At 38.4% G+C, this 17,511-nt stretch overlaps 1 protein-coding gene across 1 annotated transcript in view; it reads left to right on the top strand.

Annotated features, from left to right (window-relative positions):
• Positions 1 to 17,511, top strand: part of GADL1 (glutamate decarboxylase like 1) — a 162,960-nt gene that overhangs the window by 90,820 nt on the left and 54,629 nt on the right. The window contains exon 13 of the mRNA XM_053668954.1: positions 6,473 to 6,524. Coding sequence (XP_053524929.1) covers positions 6,473 to 6,524 — 52 coding nt within the window. The remainder of the gene's footprint in view (positions 1 to 6,472; positions 6,525 to 17,511) is intronic.

Raw genomic sequence — 17,511 nt, 5'->3', positions numbered from 1 at the left:
TCACTAGCCAGCACAGTCTAGCCCTAGCTCTAGCTCTAGCCCGCCATTGATTATGTGAGCCAGCATAATCAGTTCAAAGCACTGACCGATGAGAGTTAAAATACCATTTTCCACCACACCCACTGACCCTAGAGCACTTGCTTTAGATATGACATAATAAAAACGATTCTCATTTGTGGTATGAGGCTCTATCTGGCATAATTTCTATAATTTCCGATTGGCACTTTCGTTTCCGAGAAGTAAAAGATCCCTCAGTAGATATGAGCTCCAGCACACTCAACACGCAAATGAGGATTGGGTTAGTATTTGACATGCATCTTTAGTGTCAGCAACCTAAAGTAGCTAAGATTTCCATTTCCCTAGGCTCCAGGTCAGGTCTCTTAAACACTGGAAAAGCCGCACAACTCTTTTTCCCTGAAGTCTTGCAGTAAGAATGGTACTGACCCCATAGAAGCAGTGTTTTCATGTTCATGAATCAGAATAGAGCTTAGCTTTGAAGTGTTTATGTTGCCTTTAAGATTTAAGGACCGGATTTTGCTGTACCAATGAACCGCCATCAGCCTTATCATATAGTTCGCTCTCGCTTCCCCTGGGAAAGCAAGAACCGGCATTTTCAAGAGGACAATGACTCCCATTTTATCAATTGTCAGAAATCCAGCGAGAAGGAAGCAATGTATTGCCTGGAAGATCTTGAAGGCTTTCCTAACTTCCATTTGACCCGCCATTCTGGTTGATGACAGCCCATTTCTCAGAAGAAATGCGAATGACGAACAGCTTGCTTTCTCCTCAGGTTGTTTGCAAACCAGTGGCATAGGGAACCAAAAGCACCATTTGATTGAAACCAGAAAGCTGGGGTTTAAAATCACCATCTCCAGCACAAGGCAGGGGATTGTGCATCTTGGAATACTGACTCAGAAAGTCAAAAATCCCTTACAATACCCAAGTCAACCTGTTGCCGAGGGCACCTTCTGGGCTTTTGTTATGGCACTCGGGTTAATGGATGTTCACTAAGGGGTGATTCTGAAAGCCAATCTGGAAGAGTCACGTGTGTAAGTCTTCTCAACAACAACAGACAGTTCATGAGCTCCCGTTCTGCTCTTGTTAGGTCTCCAATGTATCATTTATCTATCCCCTTGACACACAATCTCTGTAATTTCTCCAGTGGAATTTATTTCACTGACTTGCATGAATGCTGAGGGATTTATTGTTGTCTGCATGGAAAAAGTGAATAGTTTACACAATGCAGTTTGGTGTTAGTGTGTTTTTCTAGGTAACGAGGAAGAGAGCCCGGAAGCCTATGAAGGGCCAATGTTTTCTTTTTTCTTTTTTATATTGGTAATTTAAAAAAGAAATCACAATTACAGTAGAGTGTAGCATGCAGGTGTTTGTGGTGAATCACAAGCCATGCCATATGTCTTAATAAATGCACAGCATACAGAAAGCAGGTGGAAGAAAACTCCCAGGAGTTCTGTGAGGCTCCATGCATCAGAAAAATTTCAAATGAGGAGATGAGACTGGGAGAGAAATGTGGTCCAGTGTGCTCCAGGATGACTAAGTGGCTGGTGAACTGAGAAAGGGCCCCAAAAGACTATTTCCAGAAAGGACAAGTGAAATGCTAAAATATTAAACTCAGCAGATCAGAGAATTGAGGGTATCTCATGCTAGAAGCGCATTTTTACGCAAAGGAACAGGAAGTGTTTTAGAGCAAGATTGTCATTAATATATGCTTCAAAATCAAGCCAGAACCTTAATGTAATATTTTTTACCCAGTAGGTTTGGTGAAATTCTTGCTGATGTATTTTTTAATCTCTTTTCTCATTTTGCTAAGCCTAGTGAGAAGGATGCTGATGAATTTTATGAAGCTATTGTTGCTTTCTGAATGTGTTTACCTGGATGCTTTTTGGTAGAAGTGGCTTCTGATTCCTACATTAGGTCCCCAAACTCATTGTGCATCTTTTTTGGGGGCTGGCATCAGATAAGAATAGTTTTTAAAAAATGTATTTCATTTCTAGGCTGTTTCCGTATATTGAAAAGTGAGGAATAAATCATTCCTGTGAATGTAGGCAGAAGTGACTCAAAACCTTATTTTGATTCCCTCCCCAAACTCATTGCATTTAAGCATTTATTATTTTTTTAAAGGGTAAGGTGCCCTATAGAAGAGGCACTTCTAAACTAGCATTTCTGAAAGTATGCTCTGTGGGATAATAGACTTCCAGAACATCGTAATAAATGTTCTTCCAAAAAATATTTTCATGGTCAAATATGCTTGGGAAATGCTAATGACTCTGTTATTTGTCTCTTGGAGGTTCAGTGTTCATTAGCACATTAAAGGCTCTGAGGGGGCTTGTAATATAGAAATATTTTTACTGAGCTTTCACCAGTATGCAGACACTGTTCATTGTTCACCCAACAGCCATTTTTTCCCTTTTCCTTGCCAACAGAACCTTGATTTTGTTTAGGTAGCAAAATTCTAGCTGGGAACATCAGTGCAAGCCAATCCCCATCGCCAACAATTACTTTAGGGTTGGATCTACGACTCAGCTTCAGTCAATGAGATACAGAAAGAATTCTGTGAAGGCACCTGAGGAAAATATTCTTATGTAAATAGAGAGAGAGGAAGAGAAAATACTTCTGCTCCACCCCTTCTTTCTCTTCTTGGGACACTGTTGTGCAAGGATGTGATGTATGGGGCTGTGGCAGATGTCTTGTCCAACAGGAGAGAATTCACTAATGCTGAGCGTTTGGCGGACTGCAGTGATAATGCCTCGTTCTTGATTACAGCATTGAACCATGTAACCAGCTTGATAAATGGCCTTATAGATTAAGCCCAGTGTATTTCTAATTGTAGACAAGAGCAATCGAACTGATATGTCCAGCCATTGCTCAGATGTATCTGGCAGCAGAACTTTTTTTAAAAATATTTTTATTTATTTATCTTTAGAGGGGAAGGGAAGGAGAGAGGGAGAGAAACATCAGTGTATGGTTGCCTTTCATGCGTCCCCTGCTGGGAACCAGCCTACAACCCAGGCATGTGCCCTGACTGGGAATCGAACCGCGATTGTCTATATCCCAGGCCCGCGCTCAATCCACTGAGCTACACCAGCCAGGGCCGCAGCAGAACTTTTTTATGTGGCAAAACTATTGATGTGGCATGTCATAGAGCATGGTTTGGGGACTTTGGAGTAAACCTTTTATTATTGTTATAATGGCAAGTCTCCACCCAAATCACCTCCACCCTCAATGCAGTTGGAGTGTTACACTGGGCTTTATAGGCTCCAAGGGTGACTAGAGTAGGGACCTTGACCCTGACTCAAAACCCAGCTCCACGTTGTTAGCAGAAAGCAGAGCTCTAATCGAAATGGTTTGGCTCTGCTTTAAGATGCCTTTCTCCTGGGAGCAGTTTTAGCATATTTGACAGAAATGTTTTAAATTGAGACTATAGGTAGTGTGTGTAAGTTTCATACCATCGTAATCTGTTAGGGAAGGATTTGACCAATCTTGTTCCCATCTCCGTTACATGCATGAGGAAACTGAGGCAGGCTCAGGGAGGCTGAGAAGTTTGCTAAGTCACAAAGTCCATTAGCTACACAAGTAGAATCCGCTGTAATCATACCGAGCATTTCTGGAGGTACAAAGCTCTTTTGCAGCCTCAGGGAGTCCAGGATTAGTGTAGGCCTCCTCTGGGTGAACTGTGGATTGCGTCAGTTTTTGAGTTAACAGATTATCTGTACATTTCTGCCTGAAAAGGTGAAGAAAAAACTGGTTCACGAGCTGTCCTTGGGTAGAGATTGTATATGTCTGTTTTGTTTTGTGCTTTACACTTTACCTTTTATTAAGTACTTTTGCAAAATCCCACAAGTAGCCATGTCTAGGAAACTTTGCAAAGAAATATAAAAAGAGTTAATAATTTCTACCTCCCTTGTCGCATCGTTTTCCCTCCCTTTTTAGGTAAACATTAACAACTTATTTGTATCTTTCTGTCCTTTACTTTGTCATCATATATAATTGTGGGTGGGGCTTACTTTTGCTTTTCTTTTTTACAATTTCTTAAAAAGTAGAATCATATTATCCACATTTCTTAGTATTTTGCTTTTATGTCTTACTAATACATCATAAGAATCCCTGTAGTGTAATCAAAGTGGTGTGATCAAAGTAGACATAATCCATTATTTTTATTTTTATTTTTTAAAAATATTTTATTTAATTATTTTTAGAGACAGGGGAAAAGAGGGAAGAAGAGAGGGAGAGAAACATCAATGTGTGGTTGCCTCTCTCTCACCCGCTGCTGGGGGCCCACAACCCAGGCATGTGCCCTGACTGGGAATCAAACCAGCAATCCTTTGGTTTGCAGGCTGGCACTCAATTCACTGAGCCACACCAGCCTAGAAGAGGCTGGTGTGGCTCAGTGAATTTCTTTAAATTTCTTTAATCCATTTCTTTAAATAGCTGCCTTGTATTACATTGTGTTGGTGTAATATATTATATTTTATGATTTGCCAATTTCTGGACATTAATCTTGTTTCTAGTTATTTTGTATGGATTGCACATACAGATTTAGATACTATAATGTGTGTATACATATGTATGTGTATATATATGTATGTGTAGATGTGTGTGTGTGTGTATTAGTGATGATTTTTTTCCTGGTTGATCAGCATCTCAAGAGTGGTTTGCTACATCAGAAGATATGACTGTTATTCATTTGAAAAGATTTATAGCAGCTTTCTTTCACATTTCCACTAGCATTAAGTGTTGTCTCTCTTAAAATTTGTTTTTATTATCACATGGGCAATGTGGTTCAATAATGTTTTAATTTTCACTTCTTTTATTATTAGTGAACATGAGCATCTTCTGATTTTTTACTAACCACTAGAGGTTTTTGTGTGTGTGTATGTGTGTGTGTGTGTGTATGTGTGTGTGTGAGTTAGGCAGTGTGCTAAAGGTTCAAAACTTTGTAGCTACAGAGCATCTCCTGAAGAAATATTCAGGGAAAAGAGTATGCAAAACATCAAATTCTTGGTGAGCATGTGTGTGGGGGAGGGAGAGGTCTGGTCACAACATTATTGCTCAAAATGAAGGATCTATATTATTTAGTCAATAAGGATAGAATTCTATAAGATTTTGTACAATTCAAAAATGATATAACCTATATGCTAATCATCAATATTTAACCATGTGTGAAAAGCTATATAAACAAGTTTGGGGAAAAAAGAATTGAGTCCCGTTAACTGGTATATTCTACATTGACATTCTAGAATAGCCTTTAGCAAATTAACATAATAGTAATGATGACCCCTATTCACAGTTTCCATTCTTCACAATTTTTAATGTAAATTTCAAAAAACTATCAACAACCTTTTGAGACTGGAAAAGTAGATTGTGTTATTTCAGTTCTACAGGTAAGGGAATTGAGGCCAAAGAAGTGCATTTTTGTATTGTCCTTAAATGTTAATTGACTATGTAACTTAGTGACATGATCATATTTCATATGGTCATACCATAATTCCACATGACTGGACCACAGTTTTCAAAGCCAGTCCTCATTCCTGGGTTTAATGTTCCTCCCTGCCCTTCCTGTTTTCTTTTGTTGTTGTTACATATAAAATCACAATAAATACCTTAGCAAGTACATTTTTGTCAGCACCCCAATCATTTTCTTGTATTTGACCACCAAATTTGAAATATTGAGTCTAGTGTTATGAAGTTTTCAAGGCTCATAGTCAATTGCTAGTTTTCAAGGCCAACCATTTCAGAAGGCTTCTCTTTTTATGTGGGCAGTAATCAATCCCAGGGGAAAGGTACCACTGTTCCTTTACTTTATATTCTCAATGTCATTTTAGTCTTTTCTCTATCATATTCCATATTTCGTATATCTGTATCATTTGCTTATGGAGTGATCATTCTCTTTTCCCTGACATTCAAAATGAGTTCATAGACATTTTACCAATGGCTACAAACCACATACTTGAACATGATACCAGTAATCAGTTCTTCTTCCTTCAGTCCTGGCCTTGGAAAAAATGATGCTGTGCTTCCTTTATCTTGAATGAAATTACAAGCAGGACTACACACCAGAAACTTTCTCCCCAAGCCAGCTAGGTAATTTAAGTACCTATACTAAATACCCATCTAGAATGTGAATCTGAGCAGGCCTATATATATATATATATATCTCCAATCTAATTTGTGTGGCTTTCACAATGGGGATAAAGTCTGATGCTAACACGTGAGATAGACATCATCTCATCAAAAAATGTATCTTTATACCTAGGTCCCAGAATTTTGCAGTAGGTTCAGGAGTATCTGTCAGAACCCATACCTATGCGTATACCTGTGCCCTTCCTTATTGCTAAGCCTTGCATTTCTAAGCCTTGTCTTTGCTTTGGGAATGACAGCTTTGTCATTTGCCAGTCATGCTCATGGAGTTTTTAGATTTCAGATGATAAAAATGATTGTGTGATTCTTTTTTTAGGTACCTGGTAGAAGAAATCAAGAAAAGAGAAGGATTCAAGTTACTGATGGAAGTGAGTACGGCACTGTGCTTGAGATTGTGTCAGTCAACAGTGATGAAGGTAGTGACTTTCTCATCTGTTACATGTCATTAGTTTCTGTGTTGCAGGCTTAGACACAAGTAATTAGCTTAGTTCACAGAGTCCATTATGTTAATTTACTCTATTAGTGAGTGTTTTTCTTTTGTTGAATTCAGAGAGCACACTTGCCTTTACATATTGGAAATTAAAGTGCTCAATAATAACTACCAAGGATAATACTGAATAAATTATGTTCTCTATCTTGATATATAAATTGCATAATGATTGTACTGCAAATATTCAGCTGTGCTATTGCAGTGCTTGCATGGGAAAAATCAATTAAGTGAATCTATAATAATGCATATAGAGTTCTCTTTTTACAAAATAATGAGAGCATATTAGCTTTGGAGCAGTGGGAAAATAAGTCATTTTGTTGTAGAATTGTTTGCTAGACATAAGAAGTAAATGGTTACAAAGATAGACAATATTGTTTTTCTCCCATCAAATACAGGTTAGAAAATATGAGTAGTATTCTGATTTTTTAAATAGGTATTATTATTTTTTTAAAGATTTTATTTGTTTATCTTTAGAGGGGAAGGGAAGGAGAGAGGGAGAGAAATGTCAATGTATGGTTACCTCTCATGTGTCCCCTGCTGGGGACTGGCCTGCAACCCAGGCATGTGCCCTGACTGGGAAATGAACCGCAGTCCTTTGGCTCACAGGCCTGCACTCAATCCATTGAGCTACACCAGCCAGGGTGTATTCTGATTTTTAAAAAACATAAAGTGTGAGGTTCTCTTAGATCTTCTAATACATATACTCAATAGCACTTTTTAACCTGATGTAAAAATCATCTGGAGATTGGAACTATCTGGTATACAAGCAATCTGGCTATTGTTAGAAGTTCATTTAGTCATCAAGATTCATTGAACAATTGCCATGTCCCAGGCACAGTTCTAGGCACTGGGAATACAAGGCCGGGAAGTTTCCTGCTCTCATGGTGCTTACATTCCAATGAAACATGACAGACACTAAACATGCAAATTAACACATAGGAAATATCAGGTAGTGAGAAGTCCTAGGAAAACCAATGAATTCAAGAGAGATGATCTAGTATGCAAAGAAGTAATTAAGACAGTTGCAGATGTGATGAGTACTATTATGGAAAGAAGTAAGGTGAAAAGCTAAAGCAAGGTGTGAGTGGGGCATAGTTTATTGGGTTTGGGTATTCCAGGCATAGCCCTCTGAGATTATCTTTGAGGTGAGGCCTGAATGAAGGTAAACAGCATGCCGTGCAGTGGTCTGAAGGAAAGGCATTCCAGGTAGAATCTGTAAACAATGCAAAGGCTTAAAGCTTGAAAGAGTTTTATGTGTTTGAGAGCAGAAGAAGGTTGCAAGGATGTTGGAGAGGTGGGTAGAGACCAGATTAGGTGGAGTCAGGTGGATCCTGCTTAAACCTTAGGCTTTTGTTCCAATGTAATCATTAGAGAAGTTTTAAGGAGATAGGAATCTGACTTCCATTTTTAGACTATGCTGGATGTCTTGGGAAGAGAGGAATGTGGGGTGGGGTGGGGTGTAGGGAGGACAAGAAACGAATATACAAGACAAATGGGAGACTGTTGCCATAGTCCAGGTCTTCAGACAACTTTTGGAAATCCCACTCCAGAGAATTCTGACTGTGGCTGCCACCACTATCTATCTACAAAGGAATTCAAAGTTCCTAAAAAATGGGGCTATAAAGCAACTTGCCAAGAGGGCAAAATAATCCCTATTTAAATGACTTTCTGATAACATTTCCAAGGGGCAAGAAGTGGGACATTCTACAGGACAGGTGACCTGGTTTCATCAGCAGGTCAGTGGCATTAATAAAAATAGAGAAAGTGGTGATGATCACTTTAGGTTCAAAGAGATAAAAGAGGTATAACAACCAAATGCAACATACGAAGCTGTTAGAATCCTATTTTGAACATGCCAATAGGAAAGATTAAATTTGAAACGGGGGAATTTCTAATATGAACTGATTATTGGCTAATACCAGGGAATTGTCGATAATTTTCTTAGTATGATAATGGCTGATGATTATGATGATGTAAGAAAATGTCTATACTTTTAAAGACATTTAAGCATGTAGGTGCGAAACAACTGTACAATTGGCTTGACTTTGAGTTTGAATCACATTTTTTATTCTCTTGCGTGAGAGGGGCCATTTTTATTTTCTTGAGGTTGAGTTACCTCTTTGTTTTCTTAACTTTTCATTGCCTTCTGCTTTTATCTGGCTATGGGAGCCATGGTGCTAATGGAAAATGCTACATATGTCAGAACCGAAGTCTTTTATAGAGCTAATAAAAACAAAGTGGTGAGAAAAAAAGGTGAACTGATTTAAAAGTTATTTATAGATTCTTCCTAAAGCTTAAAAATGAGGGAGGAACCACTTACCATCATCTTTAGGGAACTGTAAACATTCACATCTTGGTTATGAAAGTTGAGGTGGGTTTTAATTATCAGGTAGCCTTCTGTCCTGGGTATTTGTCCTTCTCACTGCTTTGAAGTGAAGCAGTGAAGGTGGCTTCCTCAGTGGTTCTCCAGAATTCCTACTAATAAGGGTTTTTGTAGGTGATCTGCAATTTGCCTCTTTTCTCTGTATTCCCTTTGGAGAAATAAAGTAAATTTAGATGTTGAATTTTACATATAAGTGTCAAGTTGATTAGCCTCTTTTTGTTAACAAATGCTTTCACTGGATTGATTAAATATACCCCTGATGCGTAGTTAAGAGAAGAGATACAAAGAATCATCTGGAGCTCAGGTCTGTACAACTGTAATTGTTTCCATTTAGGAAAACTCAAAGTCTATAATTATATATATAGTAGTCCCTGCTTATCATTCAGGCATACGTTCCAAATCCCTCAGTGGATGCCTGAAACTGTGGATAGCACTGAAGCCTATATGTACTACATTTTTTTCCTATATATACACATCTCTGTAATAAAGTTTAATTTACACATAGAAACATTAAGAAGTTAACAACACTAACTAATAATAAAATAGAATAATTATAACAATATATTAGTACTGCAATTAAAGTTATGTAAATGTGATCTTAACAAACTAGTATGATATTTTTTCTTTCACAATTTCATGAATTGAAAATGTGTGCTTAGCATAGATTTTAGCAATCTCAACATACAATGTTTTTTCTTTTCTTATTAAGTGGAGAACTTTCACCTTTTCACTGAAGGGGAGCACTTTATGGCTTCTCTTTGGAATATCTGAATTGCCAGCATCACTACTCTTGCATTTGGGTCCATTTTTAAGTAAAATGAGGGTCATTTGAACACAAGTGCTGTGATGCCATGACAATAAATCTGATAACTCAGGTGGCTGCTGAGTGACTAATGGGCTGATGGTGTGTACAGTATGGAGATGCTGGACACAGGAATGATTCATGTCCTAGGCAAGGCTGAACTGGATGGCATGAGATTTCATCGTGTTATGCAGAAGAGCTTGCAATTTAAAACTTATTACTGGAATTTTCCATTTAATATTTTCAGATCACAGTTGACTACAGGTATCTGGAACTGTCGAAAGTGTATATATTTTTGCTGTTAGGCAGAGAGCGATGAGAGTGTTAAGTACAACACTGAAAATAGTAAGTGAACAAAACAAAACAGAGTGTCCAATACTTGAATATCTTGTCCTGAAAAGTGCAAAAATAACACTTATCTGCTTAAAGATGATTGAAAGTTATCCTTTCAAATGAATTCTGCATTATTCATAGAAACCTAAAAATCATATCTCTGTTTTCCTATGTTCAATCTAAGATCTAATAATAGATGTTTTCCTAGAGGTATATTCATTCTTATTCTCTCATTCACATATTTTATTTTGATCTCTTGGGAGAGTCCTAATCATTCAAAAAAATTTTTTTGCTTTTCTTTTCCTGAGTTCTCTGCTAGGCAGAGTTATTTGGGTTTCATAGACTTTGTGAGTTACAAAGGCTCTTCAAGGACATTGAGTTAACTTTCTGCTCAATGCAGGGAACCTCTCTTGGTAGTACCTGTAACAGGGGGTCAGTTTTTGCCTGAAGACTTCCTGTGTCAGAGAATTCACAGTTCATTCATCTTTAGGAAGCTTTCTTTATTCATATTCTAATACTTATCGAATCCTACTACTAATATGTACCAAACATGTTGCAATACATAGTTGTCTTTTTATATAGTTTTATTCAATCACAACAACCTTTAATTGCTAAATCCAACACATTATCTTTAATCTTCATCTTGTTGGCCTTCTGCAGCATTTTATGCCATTATCCACTCCAGTGCTCTTTAAGTTCTCTCCTGTCTTGGCGTCTTGGACTTTTTCAGTTTTTCTCCTTTTCACATGACTTTTTCTTCTCAGACTTTATGTGAAGGTCTCTTCTTTTTTTTTTTTTTTTTTTAGCACTTCATTGTGTTCACATACTATCCTTAGAATGTCTTATCCATATCTAGAGCATTGTTTAAATAGCCCCAAGAATGTCGACATTCTTGACTTGTCTCCTAACTTCTGGTCCTTTGTATATAGATGTGTCCTAGAATTTTCAATTAGACTCCCATAGACACCTCTAATTCAGCATTTCCAAGTATGAGTGTGTAGCCATTTTTCTTACCAAAATTCCCCATTCTTTATTTGGTCATCAGAAATATGATCCATCAGCCCTGGCCAGTGTGGCTCAATGGGTTGGAGCATTGTCCTGTACTCAAAAGGTTGCGTGTTTGATTCCCAGTCAGGGCACATACCCAGGTTGAAAGTTTGATCCCTGGTCCAGGCACGTATGGTTGGCAAGCAGTCAATGTTTCTTTCTCACATTAGGTTTTTCTCTCTCCCTTCCTCTCTCTAAAAGCAATGAGAAAGTATCCTTAGGTGAGAATAAAAAAGTAGGAAACAGAAATATGATTCATTCAAACAAAAATCTTGATATTGTCTTCACTATCTCCCTTCCCCATCACCTGAATGTATCTTGAGTACCTTCTCCACTCCTGAAGCCATTGCCTCCCCTTACTTGTCAGGTAGGCACCGTCTCCTAACTCATCTTCCACTTACAGTCTTAGACCTCTGCAGCCCATCTCCACACTGCAGCCCCACTGGGGCCTTTCTGAAATGATCTCTGATCCCTAGGTTGAAACTCTCCATTGTCTCCATGCTGCCTCCAGGATCAAACCCAAACTCCCAAGCTTTGTATAAGAGGAAGTCCTTTGTGAAATGACTCCCATTTTTAATTCAAATTTCACCTCTCTTCTGTGCCTCTGTCCTCTATTCATTCCAAGTATTTGTTATCCTCCTAAATACATAGAGTTCTATGTTGTGGGGTGACTTTCTTGCAAGTCCCCCTGGTTGCCACGGATGAGAATGAATATAGCTGAGACATGACGTGCGTGATCTGTTTGAGAAGAAGTGAGCAGTGGCCAGTTTCTCGGGGGAAAAAGGCCTCGAGCCCCCACCTCCAGGGCATTTATTGGGTTCTAATGCACAGGATTACAGGGTGGCAAGGATCAAACAGTTGATAACATTTCAAAGAAATCTGAGGGCTTAGTCTGAGTCAGTGTCTGTCAGGAACAGAGTTTTAGGGTTTCTTGCTGGAACCCTTAACATATGAATGAAAGCACTCTTAGCAGAGCAGATTTCACAGGTTTAACAGAAGGTCTTTGTGATGCCAGATTTTTCCTCAGGACACACTCTAGCAAGGCAAGGAGCTGCACCTCTCCCAACAGGTATTCAGGCTTAAGGGGATTAGAGTCAGGAAGTGCTTCTCCCAGAGAACATGGGAACTCGGGCTTTGTCAAAGCAGGGGGGGCGAGAGTCCATTGCTCTTTGTTACAGCCTCCCCAAGTCCTTCCATGAAGGCCTCCCAAGTGATGGAGGCTGGCTTAGGTTGTCTCCCGCTGTGAGGGGTCTTACCTGTCATTGACTTCTGACCAAGCTTTGGGAGCAGGGAGAGGAAACTGAGGCAGTGTTTGCTACCAGAGACAGGCTTTGTCTCCTGTGGCTTGCATTCCAAAGGTAGTCCCTCACCCTTAGCCACAAGAGATCCAGATACAATTCCTGAAACCAGGCAGAGCAGTCTACAACACTACGTGTGCACTATTCCTTTTGCCAGAAATGTTTCTTTGATTATCAGATATTTCTCCTTGTGTAATACTCATTCCACTGCAATTTAACTTCCTATGCCTACTGCCATCTAGTCTCTGAGTTCCTGGTGATATGCATATAGAAGTATAAGTCAGGTTTCTCATCCCAGTGTCTTTGCCAATATCCAGAACACATACAATTTTACTTACTAAGATCAACATTTTGGTTGCCCCTCTTTGAACATGCTCTAAAATTTCTTAATGTTCCTATTCAAATATGGTATGTAGAAATTAACATAGTGATGTGTCTCACAGATTTTAGTGAGGTTATTTATCCAATGGAAAAGGATATCTCTTTCTACCAGTATAGCCCCAAACAATAGTCACTATACTAACAGAATTCCTGCTGTATGGCAGATAGTATACTACATATTGGTAATAATTGATCAGAACAACTCTGTGTGGCAAATAATACCATCTCCATTTTGCAGATTGGAAAATTGAAGCATAGAGAGTTTGACACTTACCAAGCAAAGACCAGGTGAAGCTGGAATTCAAACCCATATCCATGTGACTCCAAAACTGAGGCTAGTTAGTGCTGCACTTGACATTTTTTTACTAATCTAATCAGCTATTTAAAACTTGTGAACTTGAAGTCAATTAAATTCTACTCTTCCCCCTTTCTCCATTCTTCATTTTTATGATTGTTTCATCTACATGCTATATTCTGCATTTATACATATAAAAATGCACCACTACTTTGTTTTATTACTATTATTGTGATCTAGTGACATTGTAAACAAAGGAGATGAATTTATTTTAACACCACTCAGTTCTAGAGAATGAAGCTACTACATGCTAAAGACCATTGACTTTCCCTATGGGCTCTCATATAATTTACTCCTAGACCCTTGCTGGACTTGGCATCAAAACACTTGCTTTATTTCTTGAACTATATCTACTTTTTCTCTTTGGAAGTCAGGATAAAATTTTTCCATCTTTTGTTTAGTGACACTTCTCTACTTCTCTGTGAATTTTTAAAGATTATGAGAATGCTTTCATTACTACTGCCTTTTTGTACCCTTCCCCATCATCTCTTTGGTCTAGACACTTAGGTTCCTTTTTATGCCTCCTCAATTTTACAGGGTTAGAGAACATAGACTACATGTGTTCCTAAGATACCAAGATGTCAGGTGTTCATATATGTAGGGAATTAAGTGGCATGTGAACGGTTCTACTCTGAAAATACTTAGTGCTTTGGATCCTCTTGAAGAAAGTCACTATATATAATACAAACTACAGAGGTAATGAGACAGGAAAACTGAAATATGCTCTCTGTGAGTATTCAAAGGAATGTTTTTTTCAATTCAATTTTAGAAATGACTGCAGTAGAGGTGTGCCTTCAAATGAGGCATCAGATTCCCTCCAATGAAATGATGTGTCAAAAGGGCTTCCCAAGTTTTCAAAAGTCATGGCACTGAGGTTGTACCATTCTAAAAGGTTGGGAAAAAGTAATCACAGCTAGAGCACTTCTACAAGCAGTGTTGTGGGGAGCTGTCAGGGGGAAACTTGCTGCTGGTCACCAGTGCTTCTGAAAAGGATCCCAAGTGCTGCAGGAGACCCATGAGGTGAGCACACCGGATCCAGGAAAATGCCTCTTCCTTCTCAGTGTCCCTCCAGCACCCTGCTGATGACGTCTAAGCCTGGAGCAGATGGCAAGGAGAAATACTTAAGAGAGTCCACCTCCATTATTGCAGGACACAAAGAAAGGGTGAATTGGGAGCTAAGAGGTGATATATTGATAATTGAAATAATTGTTACCTGGGGAAAAAAATCTTTGTTGATATAAAGACATGAATTTCTAGAATTTAGGGACAGACAATAACTATATTTTTCTTCTACTTTCTAATGAACCACAGTTAATTGATTTAAAAAGATTTATTCATATTAAATGACTAAAGAATTGTGAAAGCCACGACATTCTATCCTAGAAAAACCAAATCAATTATAAGTCATAAATCCAAGTATAAATTGTGTAGATGTATAAAGACTATTGATGACAGCTTGGGGATGGTGCAGTTAGTGGGTGGAGGGATTGAGCAAAAGTGGAAAAAGGACTCATGGGTGTGGATCACAGTGTGGTGATTGTGGAGGGAGAGAGGGGTAGAAGGGAATTAAATGGTAATAGAAAAAATGCAATAAAGATTTTTTTAAAAGACTGTAGTGATTTCATGATCAATATTTGTGGAAATTGAGTTGAATTACATAATACTCTATATTATATAGCACTGCATTTTGGACTACTCTATGTTTTGAAATTTTGTAGTTTTTTTTGTCAAATCCAATAAGCATGTTATACATTTCAGAGGTGAAAAGATGAACAGGTCAAGAACTTATCTTCTTGAGCTGGAAATGTTTCTGGGCATTCACTTGTGAGTTAAAATGAGAACTTTGTAGAGTACCAGTTTTGATTTTAAGATATGAGATGATAACTGTTTCCTCCTTCTGAAACACTGTGAAACTTTATACTGAAACTGGAGCATAACTCTCCAATGGCTCTTGATAACTATTATAACATTGGTTATTACCTATGCACTGTGTGGTAGAAAAATGAAAGTAATTTAAAATACTATCAGTGCTGAGAATCCAGTGAGCAAGGTGTTGAGTTGGTAGGCATGATTTATAATCTTTTATTTTTGTGTTTTTAAACATTGTTTTATTTTACGAATGAAAAGTCACATTCTGCTTAAAATTCCAAGACACAAACAAAAGGAAGTAAGGAGACACAGATGAATAAGATCGTCAGGTAACTCAAAGATAATTTATAAATTCTTCTAAAAACACTATTGGAAATTATGGGCAATATGCCTGTGCATATATATAAAAATGCTAGAATAGTGAAGAGCAAAATTCAGACGATTTCTTGACTGTTTGCTCAGAGTTTCTATTGTAACTTTACCCTCCATGTTCTTTATGTTTTCAGTGCTCCAAGGAAAAATCTGTTGCCAAAATTTCAAGGAATTGTAGACTTCACCTTTAAATTAATTATTCACAGCCAGAGTTTAAAGTCATATTTGACTGTCTGTTCCAGCACTGAGAACTAAAATAAAGACTCATGTTTGTGGACTCAGATGTTCGAGACCAATAGCATCTGCTCCTGTTATGCACACCCACCTAACCTCGGTTTCTCTCCTGAACTCCAGAACAAAAAGCAGAGAAATATGTGCAGGAGTTCTTCTTAAGCTCTTCTCCTTGCCTTGCCTTGTTTACAGTTCTGGGGCTGCCCAGACAACACGCTTGATGGTAACAGTAGTTAAGAAGTCATGTTTGTCGTGACAATTCTTTTTGTTCTTGTCATTCTGACTTTGGGGAGGGCAGCTAGCTACTATGTTGTGCTTATCATGCTTCCAGAGGTCCTATGGGTCTTAGCAACAACCATTGGGCTTGGCAATAAGTATTGAGGCAATAAAATGCCACACACAGAACAAGGATGAAAAGCCCTGTTTGGGTTTCCATGTGATGGCCACTTCTTTCTTCTTTGGCCTTGCTCCAACACCTGATGAGTATTCCAGGATCCTAATCCTTTTCTGTCACTGTGGATCAGCACCCCAAGCAAAAAGGCCTGTGTTAGGATGAAAAGAATGATATCTTTCTCCTACTCAAGTTTAGGTCCTGACAACTTTATAGCATGTCCAGTAGAGCCTAAAATTCTAAGTGTAGAAATGATTCTTATAGTCTTGCAGGCTCATCTTGCTGAGGTTCCCATTTAGAAATGTTTGAGCCTGGTTCTGTAGAACAGGAATTGAGAGGATTTTTTCTAGGAGCCCTGCAGTTTCTGCAGAATGTCCCAGAGTGAGCAGGCTGCAGAATTGTACCTTGCTCTGTCTTCACATTGACAGCTTGTAGGTTCTCGTACCACTACTGTATGTGGAGTTTTGCAAAGGCAGTACTGTGTGGCAGTGCGTTAGCTGTGTGATGGTCTTTTTCTTTCTCCCCCCGCCCCTGCCCCTCTGGGTGCCGAAGGAAACTGAGTAGGTTGGAAATCTCCTAAAGTCAGTCCCATTGATGAGTAATTCAAAAATTTCCCAAAATTTTAAGATTTGTCTTCTCACTGCACAGCCTGTTTGTTTTGGACACAATCCCTAAGGAAAAACCAAGCAAGAAATATGGAGGAGGGAGGAGGAGCTCTTGCTGCTACAAATGATTGTATGCTATGGGGAAAATAAGAGAAATGAGGGTGATGGGTGCTGCTGAAAACAGTCAACAGGTTGTTTTGGTCCAACTGAGGCAAGTGGTGAGGCTTAGTTAGGATCAGGGCCTTCTGGCAAGGCATTGAGGTGTCCACTTCTGTCCAGCTCTGAGTGCAGACCTCTTTACTTTGAAATAAGTTCTGTTATTTTCCAACTGGGAGCATCTTAGGGCAAGTATGAACACTTGGTTTGAAGTAGATTCAACACTGATTCATTAAAATGACAGCCAGAACATATTCATTACCTCTCTTGCCCAGTTCTTTCCTCATAATTGATGTCTTTTAAAAATTATTAAAAAAATTTTTGACTTTAAATATTTTTTTTTATTTTTCAATCACAATTGACATATGGTATTATATTAGTGTTTGGTATATGGCCCCATGATTAGACATGTAACTTGCAAAGTGATCACAGTCATATATCTAGTACATCTGGCATCATACATTATTACAATATTATTGAGTATATACCTTATGTTGTACTTTACATCCCCATGACTATTCTGTAACTGCCAATTTGTATTTCTTAATCCCTTCACCTTTTTCACACATTTCCCTGATTTCCCTCCCATCTTAAAGAAGACCCGTTAACATTTCTTATAATGTTGGTTTGGTGGTAATGAAC

The sequence above is a fragment of the Artibeus jamaicensis genome, unplaced genomic scaffold (genome assembly GCF_021234435.1).
Source record: "Artibeus jamaicensis isolate MK-2021 breed Jamaican fruit bat unplaced genomic scaffold, CSHL_Jam_final contig_519, whole genome shotgun sequence".
In the NCBI taxonomy this organism is placed as follows: domain Eukaryota; kingdom Metazoa; phylum Chordata; class Mammalia; order Chiroptera; family Phyllostomidae; genus Artibeus; species Artibeus jamaicensis.
The sequence above is the reverse complement of the archived record's forward strand: the minus strand, read 5'-3'. Positions and strand labels throughout refer to the sequence as shown.